The sequence below is a fragment of the Colobus angolensis genome, unplaced genomic scaffold, assembly GCF_000951035.1.
Source record: "Colobus angolensis palliatus isolate OR3802 unplaced genomic scaffold, Cang.pa_1.0 Scaffold3, whole genome shotgun sequence".
Lineage (NCBI taxonomy): Eukaryota > Metazoa > Chordata > Mammalia > Primates > Cercopithecidae > Colobus > Colobus angolensis.
This window is the reverse complement of record NW_012116265.1, coordinates 19,472,681-19,488,127: the sequence shown is the minus strand read 5'-3', so window position 1 is coordinate 19,488,127 and position 15,447 is coordinate 19,472,681. Positions and strand designations below refer to the sequence as shown.

General features: G+C 50.8%; 3 protein-coding genes across 4 annotated transcripts in view; 1 reads left to right on the top strand and 2 right to left on the bottom strand.

The window, feature by feature from the left end:
• NPC2 (Niemann-Pick disease, type C2) overlaps positions 1 to 583 on the bottom strand; it is a 19,534-nt gene extending 18,951 nt beyond the window's left edge. The window contains exon 1 of the mRNA XM_011949566.1: positions 137 to 583. The gene's annotated coding sequence lies outside the window, so the exon portion shown is untranslated. The remainder of the gene's footprint in view (positions 1 to 136) is intronic.
• ISCA2 (iron-sulfur cluster assembly 2) lies at positions 291 to 3,200 on the top strand. 2 transcript variants are annotated; one of them, XM_011949571.1, is made up of 4 exons: positions 291 to 410; positions 612 to 714; positions 837 to 952; positions 1,385 to 2,038. In XM_011949571.1, the coding sequence occupies exons 1-4, from the start codon at positions 340 to 342 to the stop codon at positions 1,557 to 1,559; spliced, it is 465 nt and encodes a 154-aa protein (XP_011804961.1). In that variant the 5' UTR covers positions 291 to 339; the 3' UTR covers positions 1,560 to 2,038. The 2 variants fall into 2 exon arrangements, with proteins under 2 accessions (XP_011804961.1, XP_011804962.1); XM_011949572.1 differs by lacking the exon at positions 837 to 952 and having other exon boundaries at positions 1,385 to 3,200.
• A 2,210-nt stretch (positions 3,201 to 5,410) lies between these two features.
• Positions 5,411 to 15,447, bottom strand: part of LTBP2 (latent transforming growth factor beta binding protein 2) — a 115,744-nt gene continuing 105,707 nt past the window's right edge. The window contains exons 25-36 of the mRNA XM_011949564.1: positions 15,156 to 15,278; positions 14,359 to 14,490; positions 13,903 to 14,028; positions 13,254 to 13,397; positions 12,198 to 12,389; positions 11,993 to 12,076; positions 11,123 to 11,251; positions 10,664 to 10,801; positions 10,413 to 10,580; positions 9,861 to 10,142; positions 8,646 to 8,795; positions 5,411 to 8,251 (exon numbers count right to left, since the gene is read on the bottom strand). Coding sequence (XP_011804954.1) covers positions 8,106 to 8,251; positions 8,646 to 8,795; positions 9,861 to 10,142; positions 10,413 to 10,580; positions 10,664 to 10,801; positions 11,123 to 11,251; positions 11,993 to 12,076; positions 12,198 to 12,389; positions 13,254 to 13,397; positions 13,903 to 14,028; positions 14,359 to 14,490; positions 15,156 to 15,278 — 1,814 coding nt within the window. The 3' untranslated portion in view covers positions 5,411 to 8,105. The remainder of the gene's footprint in view (positions 8,252 to 8,645; positions 8,796 to 9,860; positions 10,143 to 10,412; positions 10,581 to 10,663; positions 10,802 to 11,122; positions 11,252 to 11,992; positions 12,077 to 12,197; positions 12,390 to 13,253; positions 13,398 to 13,902; positions 14,029 to 14,358; positions 14,491 to 15,155; positions 15,279 to 15,447) is intronic.

Sequence of the window (15,447 nt, the reverse complement as noted above, 5' to 3'; positions counted from 1 at the left end):
GCCAGCTCCGCCCTCTCGGGCCCAGAAGCCTGCAGTCTCCGCCCATGCCGTCCCCTCAGAGGCCTGACCCGCCCAGACCCACCTCCGCCCCGCCCCACCTTACTCCTCCTCGCCCCGTTCCTTCCTTTTAGAGCACCTCCCCGGCTTCATGGGTGCGTCCCCGCGGCTGCCGTCGGGAGCATTTCTAGCCAATCAGGCACCTTCTCCTCCCGCACTACCCAATAGGCATGTTGGGGGCGGGGCCTCCGTGAGAGCCCGGCCTCCTGTTCGTTCTCCCCGCCTCCCGAGGCTCCGGGTGAGAAACGGGGGAGACGCGCGGGGCGGAGCTTGTGGAGGAAGATGGCTGCCGCCCGGGGGTTATCCCTAACGGCTGCGACGCAGAGAGCGGTCACTCCCTGGCCGAGGGGCAGGTATCAAGACTAGAAAGGCACCTGGAAAGGGTGTTTGGTTCTGCGCCTCTAGGACAAATGGGAAACTAAGGCCTGTGGGGGAGGTGAGGGTTTGGTGGGAGGCCGTCCAGGTGGGGGTCACCAGGTTTAGCGTGAGGCGCTCCAGGTCAAGGGTTGCCAGGTGCCCCTTCTGCCCCCGGGCTTATCCTCCCTTGCGCGCAGGCTCCTCGCGGCCTCCCTGGGACTCCAGGCGCGTCGGGAAGCGTCGTCCTCCAGCCCCGAGGCCGGCGAAGGGCGGATCCGCCTCACGGACAGCTGCGTCCAGGTAGGGGGCCGGACGCGGGGCGGCGGTACCCAGGCGATTGGCGGGAGCAGCGGGAACTGCTCTTCACTCAGCCCTTTAACTCCCGTTGCGCGCTATTCCTGACCCCCCTTCCTGCATTTCAGAGGCTTCTGGAAATCACCGAGGGGTCAGAGTTCCTCAGGCTGCAGGTGGAGGGAGGTGGATGCTCCGGATTCCAATACAAATTTTCACTGGATACAGTTATCAACCCCGACGACAGGCAAGGAGGAAGGGATGGGTTCCCAAAGGAGGTACAGGAAGGACAAAAGTGTGTACAGTTTAAGGTGCACTTTTATTCCAAATTTAAAGGGTTTACTTGGGATGGTTAACACCGCCCGTCTGACAGTGAGGATGCCGTGAAGGTTTGTTGTCCTGAATCAAAATAACTAAGTTATAGGAGCAAAATTGGCCTGCCCAGGTCCATTGGGTAGTCGGTAGAAAGGCCGGATTAGATTCCAGGCTTAAGTCCCTAAACTTTTCGCAGTATTTATTCCATTGAATCATTTTTGCCTCAAAGAAAATCAGCACGTGTTAAAGGTAATCGGGAAGCTCCCTCTGTACTTTAAAAAACAGACGGTGTGCACCTCTGGGCTCAGGGGGTGCCTTTTTTGTGTTTGTGATACTCGTTAATGCTTTCCTCCTGTCTTTTCAGGGTATTTGAACAGGGTGGGGCAAGAGTGGTGGTTGACTCTGATAGCTTGGCCTTCGTGAAAGGGGCCCAGGTGGACTTCAGCCAAGAACTGATCCGAAGCTCATTTCAAGTGTTGAACAATCCTCAAGCACAGCAAGGCTGCTCCTGTGGGTCTTCCTTCTCTATCAAACTTTGATGCGATGACTGGTGACTCTGAGATTGTCACCAGTTGTACCAATTTGAAGAACCTGGAATTAGAAGAATTCTAGAGGTTTCCTTCTAATCATGTCCCTCTCAATGTTATTTCCCACAGTCCAGGAGTGTTGTGTTTTGCCACTATTATTTTCAGAACGTGAAGATTTTACTTTGGCTTAATTTTTCCCTCCAACTCCCCTCAGTGCTAAGGCTGAGCCTCCAGATGCTGTTACCTCAGATTTAATCACTGGTTGAAACTCCGTATAATCTGTAGAGCTTCCATGGCTCTAAAATTTGGAATTAACTTCTCTGGCCTTAAGAGCTGCTTGTATATATGTGGATAGCTATGTATAAAAGCTTCATTTTAAAGAAAGTTCTTACTGTGTTGTGGATCAGGGTCACAGGTTGGGTAGCTTGGACACCGTTATTAGAGGATGAGAAAAGTAAATGAAATGTTCTCTTTTTCATTTCACCCTGCCAGTATGTGCCACTTTTCTTTGTTGTCTATGCAGCCCGTTCGCCACTTCCTATTTGATGGGACAGATACATTTTAGTCTCGTACTCGTGGATCTGCTAGGAGTCATAAAACCAAGAGCCCATTGCCCAGAAAACTTGGACCAAACCCTCACTGATACTGAATTGTTTCAAAAATAGCCTCCCTACTCATAGAGACATTTTAAGATTCTGTGACAATTTAATGACTGAATCTTTTTAGGATATGTTGCTTCACCTGCCTTCTGTTGTAAAATGGCTCTGGTCTCATGCACAGCAGGAAGTGATCCCTTTATTTTTCCAGGTAATAGATTCTTAGGAACCTTTTTTTAGATTGGATTGCCAGATGAAATGTAGGATGCCCGGTTAAATTTGAATTTCAGGTAATTAATTTTTTAGTATGCCTATGTCTCAAATATTGCATATACTAAAAATTATTATTTGAAATTCAAAATTAGGCATCCTGTATTTTTATTTGCTGACCTTGGTAACTCTAGGGTCACCAAACAGCTTTTAAAATCACAAATTCTAGTGAATTAAAGTACTCGTGTAAGTGTGGCACTTAAATAGGCTTTGGAGCTTGAAATAATCCTATTACAGTGCTACGGAGCTGTGTGGACAGACAGTGAAAGAAAAACAATCCATCACCATCACCACACCGAATGATTTATTAATACTGATGTTGGAGAAACTACAACCAAGTTGATTCTGGAAGAGTTACTGGTTAAATCCATCTTTTGCTTGGGAGCCTAGAAGTTTGTTACAGCAAAGACTTGCATTTCTGCACTGGATTGGCATTAAGGTCATTTAGTAAGAATTTACTATTTAAAAAAATGGAAATAGAGTTTAGAAAATATCTGAGACAGAAACTTAGATACATTTCCAACATGGCAAAACCTAGGAGTTAGAGAAAACAAACCTATCATGCAGTTAGAGGAGAGATGGGGACACTCAGAAACCCGATACATTTCTTAGAGCCGATGGAAGGAGGCAGAAAGCAGCATACCATGGGAGCATCTGTGTGCACACATGACCAAAACAGTGCTGCCAGTACCTGCGTCTGATAGGGTTTCAGTTCGGACTACCTGTCCTTTCATCCTCCTTAAAAAGATTTTGCTACATTTTAAACATTAGAATCTATTCTTTAAGAATATTTTTGTGGGTTATTTATTGATTTGGTGGTTTTTAAAATTCTTGACCACAGGCTGGGCACGGTGGCTCAAGCCTGTAATCCCAGCACTTTGGGAGGCTGAGACGGGCGGATCGCGAGGTCAGGAGATCGAGACCATCCTGGGTAACACGGTGCAACCCCGTCTCTACTAAAAAATACAAAAAACTAGCCGGGCGAGGTGGCGGGCGCCTGTGGTCCCAGCTGCTTGGGAGGCTGAGGCAGGAGAATGGCGTAAACCCGGGAGGCAGAGCTTGTAGCAGGCTGAGATCTGGCCACTACACTCCAGCCTGGGCGACAGAGTGGGACTCCATCTCAAAAAAAAACAAAAACAAAATTCTTGAGCACAAGCAGAACAGCTTTTGTTGCTAAGTCAATCGATTAAATTACAGTGGTCCACTAGGCAGAAACAGAGTCCCTTAGAATGCAGAAGCTTATATGTGAGTATCTACTGTTAATGGGAGAATTGGAATTTTTTGTTTAGAAAAAGGCAGATTTGGGGCTGGGCACGGTGGCTCATGCCTGTAATCCCAGCACTTTGGGAGGCCAAGGCAGGCGGATCACGTGAGGTCAGGAGTTTGAGACCAGCCTGGGCAACATGGTGAAACCCCATCTCTACTAAAGATACAAAATTTAACTGGGTGGCGAACACCTGTAATCCCAGCTACTCGGGAGACTGAGGCAGGAGAATCACTTGAACCCGGGAGGCAGAGGTTGCAGTGAGCCAAGATTGCACCACTGGACTCCAGCCTGGACGGCAGAGTGAGACTCCATCTCAAACAAACAAAAAAGGCGGATTTGGGAAAAATCGTGTTACTTCACACTAAGAAAGCTTCATGGGGAAACCAGAAGTGGCAGCAATAAGTCTCCATTGGAGGGTGGTGACTTAAGAACACAGGGCATGGGGGAATGATAGCATGGGGGCCACTGGGCAGTTTGTTTAGAATAAACAGTACGCATGGTAAAATGGGTTTAGGATCTGCTGCAGGCCCTTTCTGACCAGATGTCTCTTCTTGGTGGCCTGTAAAAGCCAGTGGTCATTTTCACAAATTTTGCTCACTGCACATTCATTTAGGAAAACTTTGTACTCTTCCAGTTTCAATTGGAAGATCTTATGCCTTCCCATTCTTTGGAGGGGAGTTGTCAAGGCCTATTTGTTGCAGAATTGGCATTAACTTTTTATGCAAGCCAGTGCTGGGGCATCAGGTAAGAACAAAAGTCAAGGGAGCTCTAAATCTGCTTTATATTGTCAATGAACTTTATGTTGTTTTTCAAAGAGAAGGTCTCTTGGTCAATGCCCAGATCTTATTGTGGTACCATACTTCAGTTATGTGATGACAGTGACCAACGGTATGTAAATTATGTGTCCCATCCACTCTTAGTTTCTTTTTTTTTTTTTGAGGCAGGGTCTCAATCTGTCTCCTAGGCTGGAGTGCAGAGGTGCAGCCTCTACCTCCCAGGCTCAAACAGTCCTCCCACCTCAGCCCCTGCAAGTAGCTAGGACTACAGGCCACACCACCAAGCCCAGCTACTTTTTCTATTTTTTGTAGAGATGGGGTTTCACCATGTTGCACAGGAGTCTCGAACTCCTGGGCTCAAGCAATCCTCCTGCCTCAGCCTCCCAAAGTGCCAGTATTACAGGTGCAAGCCACCCTGCCTGGCCCACCCATAGTTTCTTGGTATGAGAATGTTGACTGATTACAAGGGATAGGAGAAAAAAAGTGGAGAAGTAAAACATTAGGAAGGACTACTAAAGTAGGTGTTCAGGAAGACTCTTCTTTCTATAACCTCTGAGAATCAAGCTCTGTTCTTTTGTCGTTTGTTATAAAGCATTAGAGTGCAGGGGTGGCATTTGGCAGGATCAACCTGGTATAGGGAAGTGGGCAGCACTGATCATGATGGTACAGAAGCTAATGTTGTGCAGCCAGCTTTGGGCAGGGCCTAACACGGTTCACTGCATGTTTGTCTGAAAGGAAGGAATCTCTTCTGTTTTTCTTCGTATCTAGCACTGATGTTTATGATTGCTCTTTTAAAATCCATATCTGCCATTCTTCATAAAAATGCCACAGGGCTGCCTAACAGAAATTTGCGTTATGGAATTTTGATGTAATTAGCACCTGGCTTTAGTTGTAAATTATAGTCAGATAAATATATAAAGAGAGGGAGCATTTAAGCAATCTGTGGCCAGCAACTGTATTTAAAAATATTTTATTTTTTTTGAATAGGTGATACATGTGGTACAAAATTCAAAAGAATACAAAAGGAGATACAGTGAAAAGTCTCCCAATCCTGTACCTATCCACCCTGTCACCCTTCCCACAAACCACCATTTTTTCTAAGAATTTATCCTGCAGATATAATCCCATAAATTAATGTGAAGTATGCACAAGAATATTCATTACAGCATTATTTATAGCAAAAGACAGAAAACAATGGAAATGTCTGTCAGTAAGGGACTGATTAAATAAATTAATGGTTTATCCATTCAATGGAAGAGTATACAGCTATAAAATGAAATGAGGCAGCTCTACTTGCAAGTATAAAGCAAAAAAAAAAAAAAAACAAAGAACAGCATGCATAGTATGCTATTTGTGTTTTAAACAAAGGAAATATGTACATATGCATGCAATATCTCAAGGCTGGGCAGGAAGGCAAAGATTGGAGTGTTGGGGCAGTGGGAACAGCAGTTATGAAGGTGTAGTGCCAGCAGGATATATTTGGGGGATGGTAAGAAGTTCTCCAAATGGTGAGGTATAAGGCGAAGTGGCAAGGATGAGGTGAACAGACAACTGCTTCTCTTTCCCCATTCTTTAGACAGACAGTGTTATGTTACACGCTGTTATGCAACCCCCTTTTTCCCTTAATTTGTTTTGGATATCTTTCTTAAGGAATTTACAGCCACCTTTTTTAAGGGTTCCATAGCAATTAATTGTTTCTAATCTTTTGCTATTACAAATGATGCAGTAATAACTTCTTACATGTCATTTTATATCTGGTGAAAATATATCTGAAGGTTAAGTTCCTAGAAGTGGAAATTACTGGATCAAAGAATTAGTGCTTTTATAATTTTGAAGGGCATTGCCATATTGTCCTCTTCAATATGTACTTCTGGCAGCTATTATGAGAGTGCCTATTTCCCACATGCTTGCCAGCTAGGAGTCTTAACAAGCTTTTTGATATTTGCCAATCTGACAGTTTTAAAAAGGATCTCAGTATGATTTTAAGTTGCATTTCTTTTATTATGAGTGAAAGAATATTTTTACATGCGTAAGAGTGATTTAGTTTTGTCTGCTGAAAACATCTCAATTAGTATAGGGACATAGAGCAAATTATTTAAGCTTTCTGTGTCTCAGTTTCCTCACCTGTAAATTGAGAATAAACAATAGTAAGTAGGATGATTGGATAATTAAATGGAATGTATGTATGGCACTCAGCACAGTGCCTGGCACATGGCAAGCATTCAGTAAGTTATGTGATGGCTAATAATCAGAGGAGCAGGTAGGCTAGGGCAGATTAAATTAAGAAAGCAGCATTCACTTCCATGCTCCAGTCACATGGAGCCTTGTTCATTTACATTGCCATTCATCAGAGAAGTGCAAAGTCAGAGCTTTCCTTGTCTTTTAATCGTAAAGAGTAATTTCCCACTGGAATCTATCATAGGCTATCAGCAGAGCTGGCCAGGGAGTAGGCACAGCCTTAGACTTAGCCAACATGGTAAAGAAATTTGATTTGATATGAAATAAAAACAAGAACAGAAGAGACCACATGTACATTTCTTTATTCCACCATGGTTCTGAACTCCCAGCTAGTTTGGGTTGGTATGAGTCTCTGCTTGTAAACTCAGAGGAATGCTTGCCATCGTTTTCTGAAGGGAAGGGGCAGGGGCTTCTGAGTAGAGGGGAAAAACAATATTGGAAATCTGGCTTCTTCTGAACAAGCCCACACTAGAAAACAGACTTTTTACTTTTAGCACATCAAACTGGTTTTCACAAAAGGAGAGCCCAGAAGAGGTTTGCTTCCTGTAAGAAGCAGTGTTTATGTAACAGAGGTCTTTGTAGATGGGTACTCTATCCCGTGGCAGCCCTTGCTGCTGGCGGGCTATCACTGGGCGGATTTTGAATGTTTACAGCTACTGAATATTTTCTTTAGACATATAAAGCCTTGGCTCCCCTTTCTTATCAACTCCACATATTTTTCATAATGTCCTCTTGCTGCTTTCCCCAGCTCTTTGTTCTTTATTTGTGTCTCTTACACTCAACAAGCTAATATCAGTCTTGCTTCTCTGAGTGAAGGGATCTTCTGCCACTCCTTGGGGTCAGAGAATGGGGTACAGGATGGAGGTGTGGCAAAATCAGGGCCCAGAACAGATTGGCTGAGTGGTGGTGATGGTTCTTGGGAGGCGCTGGAGTCAGTCCCCAAGCTTCCCCAAATCCTTTCTTGCTCCACAGATTTTGAAGGACCTCCCTAGGGCAGATGTAGCCTCTGTCCCAGTTGTGGGATCATCAGGATGATGGTGGATTGTGGCTGGAAAGGGGTGTCTGCAGTGTGAGGCCACAGGGCCTTGTATGCTTGCACAGCTTGGGAGGGTGGATGAGGGCCATCCTTTGTTAAGCATCCGATAGCAAGGCCAGGAAAGGTGGTGGACAGGGCCTCATGCGGTGGCTGAAGCATTAAAGTGATTGGTGGTGCTTGAGCCAAGCAAGGGCACGGAGGCAGTGACCGAAGCTTACAGCCAGAGGCTAAGCTGGGAGAGATGAAAGCAGGCAAGGCTGATTGGGAACCTCTGGCCTGATGTCGCAGTGTCTTCCCAGCTAGGAAATCATCCTCAAGGCCCCTGCCTGTGACTGGAGGCCATTTCCAAGTAGTTGCCACACTGACCACTGACTGCTACTCCTTGGCAGTGCAGTGCGGGGGGCCTGCCTCAGCCACATATCCCGGGGAGCAGTGGCAGCGGTAGGAGCCCTCTGTGTTCTCGCAGTAACCGTGGACACAGAGCACAGCAGGCCCGTTCAAGTCATCACACTCATTCACATCTAAGAGGAAACAAAGGAGAGAGCTGTAGGGAGCCCAAGTGCCTCTGCTGGCTGCCACTAAGGCCTGGCCCCTGTCCTGGAGTGAAACCCTAAGTGTGACAGCCAGAGGCCAAAGTCACTTCCCAAAACCAAGCAACTCAAGGACAAAGCAGGGGGCAGCAAGCTCATACCATGCCCAAGACCCTGCTCTCTTGTCTTTGTCTTTTGTCTGGGAACCTGCACGGAAGCGGCTTTCTAAAGCACACAATAAGACCTTCCTTTGGCGCTTTCTTCCCTCTCAGCATGATGCAGAAAGCCCCACTAGGAGGCAGCAGTGGCTCTTGCAGCCTTCCTGAGTTCAGGCGTCTCTGTGGGCAGTGGGCCAGCCTGACTCCTCCATCAGGATTCTACTCACCTACGCAGGCCATGTGGGCCGCATCCAGCTGGAAGCCCTCAAAACAGTCGCAGGTGTAGCCCTCCCGCACGCGCACACAGCGGCCATTCTCACAGCCGTTCAGGATGCCGCACTCCTCTGCCTGAAGCCCTTCGAAGCCGGCTGGGGCCTCTGGGAGGAGGGAATCAGAGAGAGAAGGAGGCTGAGGCCTGTGTCCAGACTCTCCCTAATGCTGGGACCCTCGCCCTCCTGGACAAAGGGTGCCCCTGTGGAACTTTGGGGGTGGGGGCAGAAAGGATAATAAAATCTCATGGAAAGATGCTAGAACAAAAGGCAGTACTCTTGGGGAAAAAAAAAGTGTGTGTCATTTTAGATGGGGAGAGGTGTTCTGGGCTTTAAATGAGGGCTCCAGGGAGGCTGACACTTGCTGCTTCCACAATGCCCAGCTCCTGCTGGGGTTTGGTGGGTGGGGGAGTGTGTTGTTACATAGTTTTTGGGTTTGGACGTGGGGATGGGGTGAGGTGTTTTGTTTAAATCTTCACATTGTGTTTTGGGGAGTGGGGAACAATTGGTAGCAGAGGGGTCTCTCTCAACACAAAGCAAAAAGTCGACCAGATCTCCCTAACCCTCTTCACTCTCTAAGCACCCCTTCACCCCATGGAAAACGCCCCACCCTGCCCAGCAGTATGGTCTTAGTTTGATGTGATAGCTTTGCCTGTGGTGGATACTGTGTGCATTGCACAGTGCTAGGCCTGACTTCCTCATTAGACTCCAAGGCCTGAGTGTTTGGATCACACCATTCACAAACCGAGTCATCACAGTGGGCCTTTAAAGTCCTTAGAAAACGTTAATCCACATTTCAGGTCACAAGTGTGAATGCTGGGTGTCCTTAGAGCAGGTTCTTCTGCAGTCTGTAGGTGGCGTGGAGGGAGAAAAAGACTGCAGCGAACAGCTTTCTCTCGCTCTCAGTCCCCACAGGAAGCTTGTAGGTTGGTTGGGATAGGGGCAGTGTCCTGTACCTTTTTGTGTCCCTGTGATAGTTTATGACGGAGTGGTTAGGGTCGGACCTGGGTGTATGTACTTGTCTCGAGTGAGCTGTGAACGGGGACCTCTGGCTTGGTGTGTCTTTCCCCTTCCCAGTCCTCACCCTGCTGGCAATACGACTAGCAGGTGGAGGAGACGGAAGTGAAACAGCTTTGGTGCCCACCTCTTCCCCATTTTTGCAGCAACACAGACCTGGATGGCTGGCCACGTAGTGGGGCTGGAGTTCTGAGGGCTGCAAAGGAGACTCAAGGATGGGTGTGCGGTCTCCTGGGTGGCCGGCTGTGTTGGGGAAGGCAGACTCGGGCACGGTGTCTTCAGGGCCCAGGTAGTTGTAGAAGGGGGCCCCGTCTGGGCCATAGATGCTATAGTGCAGGTCATCAGGCCCGGGGCCATACTCATAGCCTGGCCGGAAGTGGACCCCGGCCTCCCGCTCTGCCTCAATGCGAGCCACGTTGCACAGCTGAGCATAGACCTCTGTCAGGGAGGAGGGAGAGAGGGAGCCGGGTTCCAGCTCCTGCCAGCTAAAGCCTTGTTGGCTTTGTCTCTGGGAGCATGCAAGGACTGGTACCCTCTGGGAGATCCTGGCAGCATTCCTCTCCCCACCTCTCCACTGCCCTACTTTGTCCCCAAACAGCAGGGATGGAAGACAGGGCCTGATTGCTCTGCTACTTCTTTCTAGATCCCCCTTCCAAGGTGAGGGCATCCCCCTCCCTGGGGCCTGGCCCAGCCCTTGCTCCCCCTCACCAGAGCTCCTGGGGGGACACAGAGCACACTGCTGGCTCCAGGCCTCGCCGTCCTGGCAGCAGCATTCCGTGTAGGTGGTGCGGTGCCCACGCAGGGGTTCACTGCATACATCATTGGTGACTTTTTTCCAGCAGACGTCCATGTGGATGTCGTGGTCAGGGAGGTCCTCTGGTGGCACAGGGCACGGAGGCACATGAGCCCCCCCAGCCCAGGTCCCCTTCTCCTGCTGCCCCACGCTCAGGCCCACTCACCCGTGCTGCTGGTGCTGTTCATGCAGCGCTGCTGGCTGAGGTCCAGGGTGAGCGGGGGGCTGCAGAAGCAGTGGAAGGAGCCCTCCGTGTTGACGCACTCGCCATTCTCACAGGCCAGGTCCTGGCACTCATCATGATCTGGGGAGGCAGGAAAGGGTGGGGCGATGCCAAAGTGGCCTGTCCACCGGCCACTCTCAGGGAAGGGGGTTTTCCTATCACTGATAATGAAGAGTTAGTGCCCTGCCTCCCTCCCCTCAACCCAGCCCAGCCTGGAAGGCCCCTCCCTGGGGACAATCTCTGACAACCCAGAGCTCCTTCACCTGGGACCAGCCTGCTGCAGTGGGCGGCCTCCCTAGGAAGGGAGACTCTCAGCAATAATGGGACTGGCTGGCAGGGGCTGGGTGGGCCATTATTCAGCTGTGGGCCTGGGGTGGGGGCAGGGATCATGTGTGTCCTCACCCTCACACTTCCTGTGGGAAGCATCGTAGTGGAAGCCGGGATTGCACAGGCAGACATAACCAGGCACAGTGTTGAGGCACCGGCCGTTCGGACAGAGACCAGGCCCGAATATCACACACTCATCCGCATCTGTGGAAGGGCAGAGCTGAGGTGAGAGGAAGGTGAGAGGCAGTATGAGGGGTACCTAGAGCAGGGAATCCAAAGCCAGGCTGGGTTTGAATCCCGGCTCTGCCACTTACTAGCTGGGTGGCTTTGGGCAAGTTGTTTAAGTTTGCCTTGCCTCTGGTTCCTACATGCTCCTTAACCTCTTAGAGTTGTAATAAGGATGAAAAGGTGTTAATATGTGTGAGGTGCTCAAAAAAGTGTGCAGCGCGTAGCCAGCACCCAAGGAAAGCGGTCTCTGCCTCCACCTTTCCTTCTCAGGACTAGCTTCAGGACTAGGGTGCTGAGGGGCGCAGTACCTGGACCATCCTACTGTGAGTGTGGGTTCCCCAGAGTGTCCGGCCTCATCAGTGCGGCCAGGGAGATGAGCGCAGCCTCTGGCCTCCAGAGCAGTGCTCTCCACTCTGTCCCTGTGCCCACATGTGGCTGGGGGTGACAGTTAGTCAAGGCATCATAGTTTGTTTCTGGAGGTGCAGCCTTGGGAGAGTAGGGAAACTGAGGTGAGGCTCATGTGGACACTCCAAGAGCAGCTTGGGTCAGAACTTCCAGCTAACTCTCTGCAGGGAGTCAGCCCTGGGACAGAAAAGGTGGAGGCAACCTGGGAGGCCAGGGCTGGATGCAGAACTTCCCCAGGAACCCTGTGGAGGAGCAGGCTAGGGCCCATTCAGGTGAATGGAGTTTGGGGCAGAGGATGGAGCAGGAGGTTACCTGTGTACATGGTCTGTCCAAACGTCCAGGCTCCTTCCACAGGAACGTAGCCTTTTCCACTCGGGCAGATCTCACTGAATTCAGCTATGTAGAGAGGCGCTTCAGCTCAGAGTGGGGAGGGCCTTGCCCCCTTCCTCTCTCCCCTTCTTTCCGTGTCACCTTGCAGAGCTGACCCTTCAAGGATCTGGAACCCTTGGGGCCTTACCTGAGTCCTCAGACGGGCAGCGGTCACAGGCTTCTCCCCAGCTAGCGCCCTGGGTGCAGCAGCATTCGGCCTGCGTGGTGTTCTGGCCCAGGACGCTGGAGCAGGGCGCATGGCCATTCTGCCCAGAGTAGCAGTCCATGCGGGTGGGGGCCGGGGCATGGTCCCCCGTTGGGGCCTCAGGGATACTCTGACCTGTGCGTGACAGATGCTCGTTACTGTGTGTTCATGACCCTCTGAGGGGTCAATAGTCCTTCACTTTATTTCTTAAATTTAACATTTGTGTAGCACTTTACAGTGGAAAAAATGCTGTTACCTGTATTACCTCACCGATGCTCTCGACAACCCTAAGAAATGGCCTAATTATCATCTCAAGAAATTGAGGCTTAGAGAGGCTTAGGGCCTCACCACCACTGTGTGATTAAACTATTAAGCAGTGCGGCAGGGATCTGACCCCAGTTCCTCATCACCAAAACCCCTGCTCTTTGCGGTACGCCACCCCGCCTGTCTCCCTGTGACGGGCTGCCCCCAGTCCCTGGCATGCCATATGGGCAGCCCTGTGGTCCATTCTGCTTCACAGGTACCCCAGCCCCTTCCACCCTTCCTTGTCTCCCTCACTTTCCCCCAAGGCAGTGAAAGCCTGCTGAGTCCTAGTCCAGCCTGGCGTGAGAGGCTGAACCCAATAGCTCTCGGGTGGGGTGGGGAGTGGGAAAGAGAGAGCCCAGTTTAGCTCAGCTTCAAGTCCTATCTCATCCAGAAGGTTCCCAGTGATTAGATGGATTCAGGGTCCCTCCAAGGCTCAATCTGTGGTCCCTGGGGTCATCCTAAGTCAGCAGCAGGGTTTCCTGAGCCTCCTCTAGGATCGTCCTGGTTTCACTGCACGTGGCCCTCAGCCTCCTCACCCCTCCATGCACCAGGCCCCACCTGTACCTCCCTATGCTGCCCCAGGCCCTGGCCCAGTGTCCCCCTCAGTGGCTAGAGGCTAGAAGAGGGATGCAGAGGGACACGCTCTCTGTAAATCTCCGAGTCGCCATGGATAATGCACCTCCCAGGCCTCACCTCCAGCCCCCCGCGGGCGGCAGTGCCCCTCCTGGGCATCGTACTCCTCCAGGTCACTGGCGCAGAGGCACAGGAAGGAGCCCTCCACATTCTCACAGAGCGCGGCCCCACACACCGCCAGCATAAGCTCACACTCGTTCACGTCTGCCAGGTGTGAGAACAGGCTCATGGGCAGAAAAGAGGCAGCCCATGCCCCCTGACCCTGACTCCGGCCCACTGCCCCCAAAAGAAGCAGACTAGGCCTTGGGGAAGAAGCAAGAGTGAGTATAGATTTGCGGGGAGGAGGAACCGATGGACAGAGGGCATGGGAAGGGAGAGAGAAGGAGAGGAGTGGCAGCAAACGGTCACAGAAGTACGCAAAGAGGAAGGGTTACCCCTCAGTGCACATTCTCCAAACCTCCTGCCTCCTGAGGCCCTGAGGCTTGAGACACCTGCTGTCCTGCTGGCAGAGTGTGGCTGTGCTTCCCCTTACCCGCCCGGCCCACATGCCCCTGGGTGGGGAGTTGAAGTCTCTCTCTTCTTTGAAGCCTCCCTTGCCCATGCTCTGAGGACCCATGATGGAGCCACGTGACCAGGACCAGTTCAGGAGGAGAACCCCTGGGCCTTCCCTTCCCTGGCCCAGACCGTGGGTAGCCCACAGCCTCCTCACCCACACAGTCCCAGCCTGAGGGAGAGATCTCGAAGCCCTGGTCACAGAGGCAGCGGAAGGAGCCGTCAGTGTTGTCACAGAAGCCGTGGCTGCCACACATGGTGTCGTTGGTGCACTCGTCTATGTCTGCGGGACAGTGGGAACCACAGTAGAGGGTGTGCGTGTGTGCGTGTGCACTCTCTCACACGCACACTCTCTCATTCTCTGCTGAAAATACTTATTCGGCTTATTAGCACCAACACCTGTGAAAAGCAGCCTCTCAACCCTGCTAGGGATAAGAAAACCCTAACATTCACAGTCCTATGGCATTTTTCATAAGCTCTGCTGGATGGAAAATATACAAACTACAATCAGCTGCAAAAAATCGTGTCCTCAGGAGAAAATCATGTCTCGCTCAATATGTGAAAAATAGGTTTTCTCAGCCCTCTCTCTTCTCTCTCCTCCCTCCCTACTCACCAATGCAGTCTCCGTTCGGGGCCATGTGGAAGCCAGGCTGGCAGCCCAGAACACAGCGGTAGGAGCCAGGGCTGTTTTCACACTTCCAGGCACCACACACCGGGTCTCCGTAGTCCTCACACTCGTCGATATCTGTCCCCAGAGCCATGCCATGAGAGAGGACAGAGGTGGCCAGGTCATTGCTCTGGTCCCACAGGGTCAAGCCCCACAACCTCCAGGGTTCTTGATCTGTTCCAAATGACTGTGCTCATCCCAACCCCAGCACATCAAGGTCAGGACAATTTCCCCTGCCCCTGCAGGGCTGAGCATCTGGGAAGAGAACCGTATGCTATTTAGGAAGCAGTGAGCTCCTAGCCTTCTGTGACACTCCCTTTCCTCCGCCGCCCCATCTGTCTCCTATCCCTACCAGCATAGCGCTGTACTTCTCTTTACATGAAGCCTTCAGCATAGTGTATTACAGAGAGCTGTCTTCATATCTGTCTCCTTTCCTCAATTTCAAGATCGTCCATAACTGTCTATTTGTCCTAGCAAAAGACATTGAGCATAGCAGGTGTTTAATGTCTATTGAATCAATTTGGCCTTTAAAACTAGATTGTGTGCTCTGCCAGCATGAAGATGCTGGTTGTCTTCATTTTGTCATCCTTGGAGAGCCCCTGAGCCCTGAGTCTCAATACATGCACTATTTGTTGGACACTGCATCTGTGGAAAATGCTCTGCTCCACGGGAGCTGAGGACCAGGCAGGGTAGAGATGGGCAGACGTGGGCAGAGCCCTGTCCCCTCCCCCCAGAGCCCTTACCCACACACTCTCCACTCTCTGGGGAGGGCTGGAAGCCAGTCTCACACAGACAGTTGAAGGAGCCCTCGGTGTTGACACAGTGCCCTCCCAGACACAGGTCTGTGGCGGCACACTCGTCCACATCTACAGTAGAGATGGCTGTCAGCAGACCCAGCCATGGGTCCCTTCCCTGTTAGGGTCCTGTGTACCTTCCTCTGGGCCCTGAGGAGCCCACAGGAGAGTCAGGGAGTGGCTTATGTAGGAAAGGGCTGGAAGCCAGAGGCCAGGCTGTGGGAGGTGGGCGCCGGGGTGG

Coding starts and splice junctions, on each gene's coding strand:
- ISCA2 (XM_011949571.1), top strand. CDS start 340: ATGGCTGCCGCCCGGGGGTTATCCCTAACGGCTGCGACGCAGAGAGCG. Junction 411..611: donor ACTCCCTGGCCGAGGGGCAG/GTATCAAGACTA, acceptor CCTTGCGCGCAG/GCTCCTCGCGGCCTCCCTGG. Junction 953..1,384: donor GTTATCAACCCCGACGACAG/GCAAGGAGGAAG, acceptor CTGTCTTTTCAG/GGTATTTGAACAGGGTGGGG.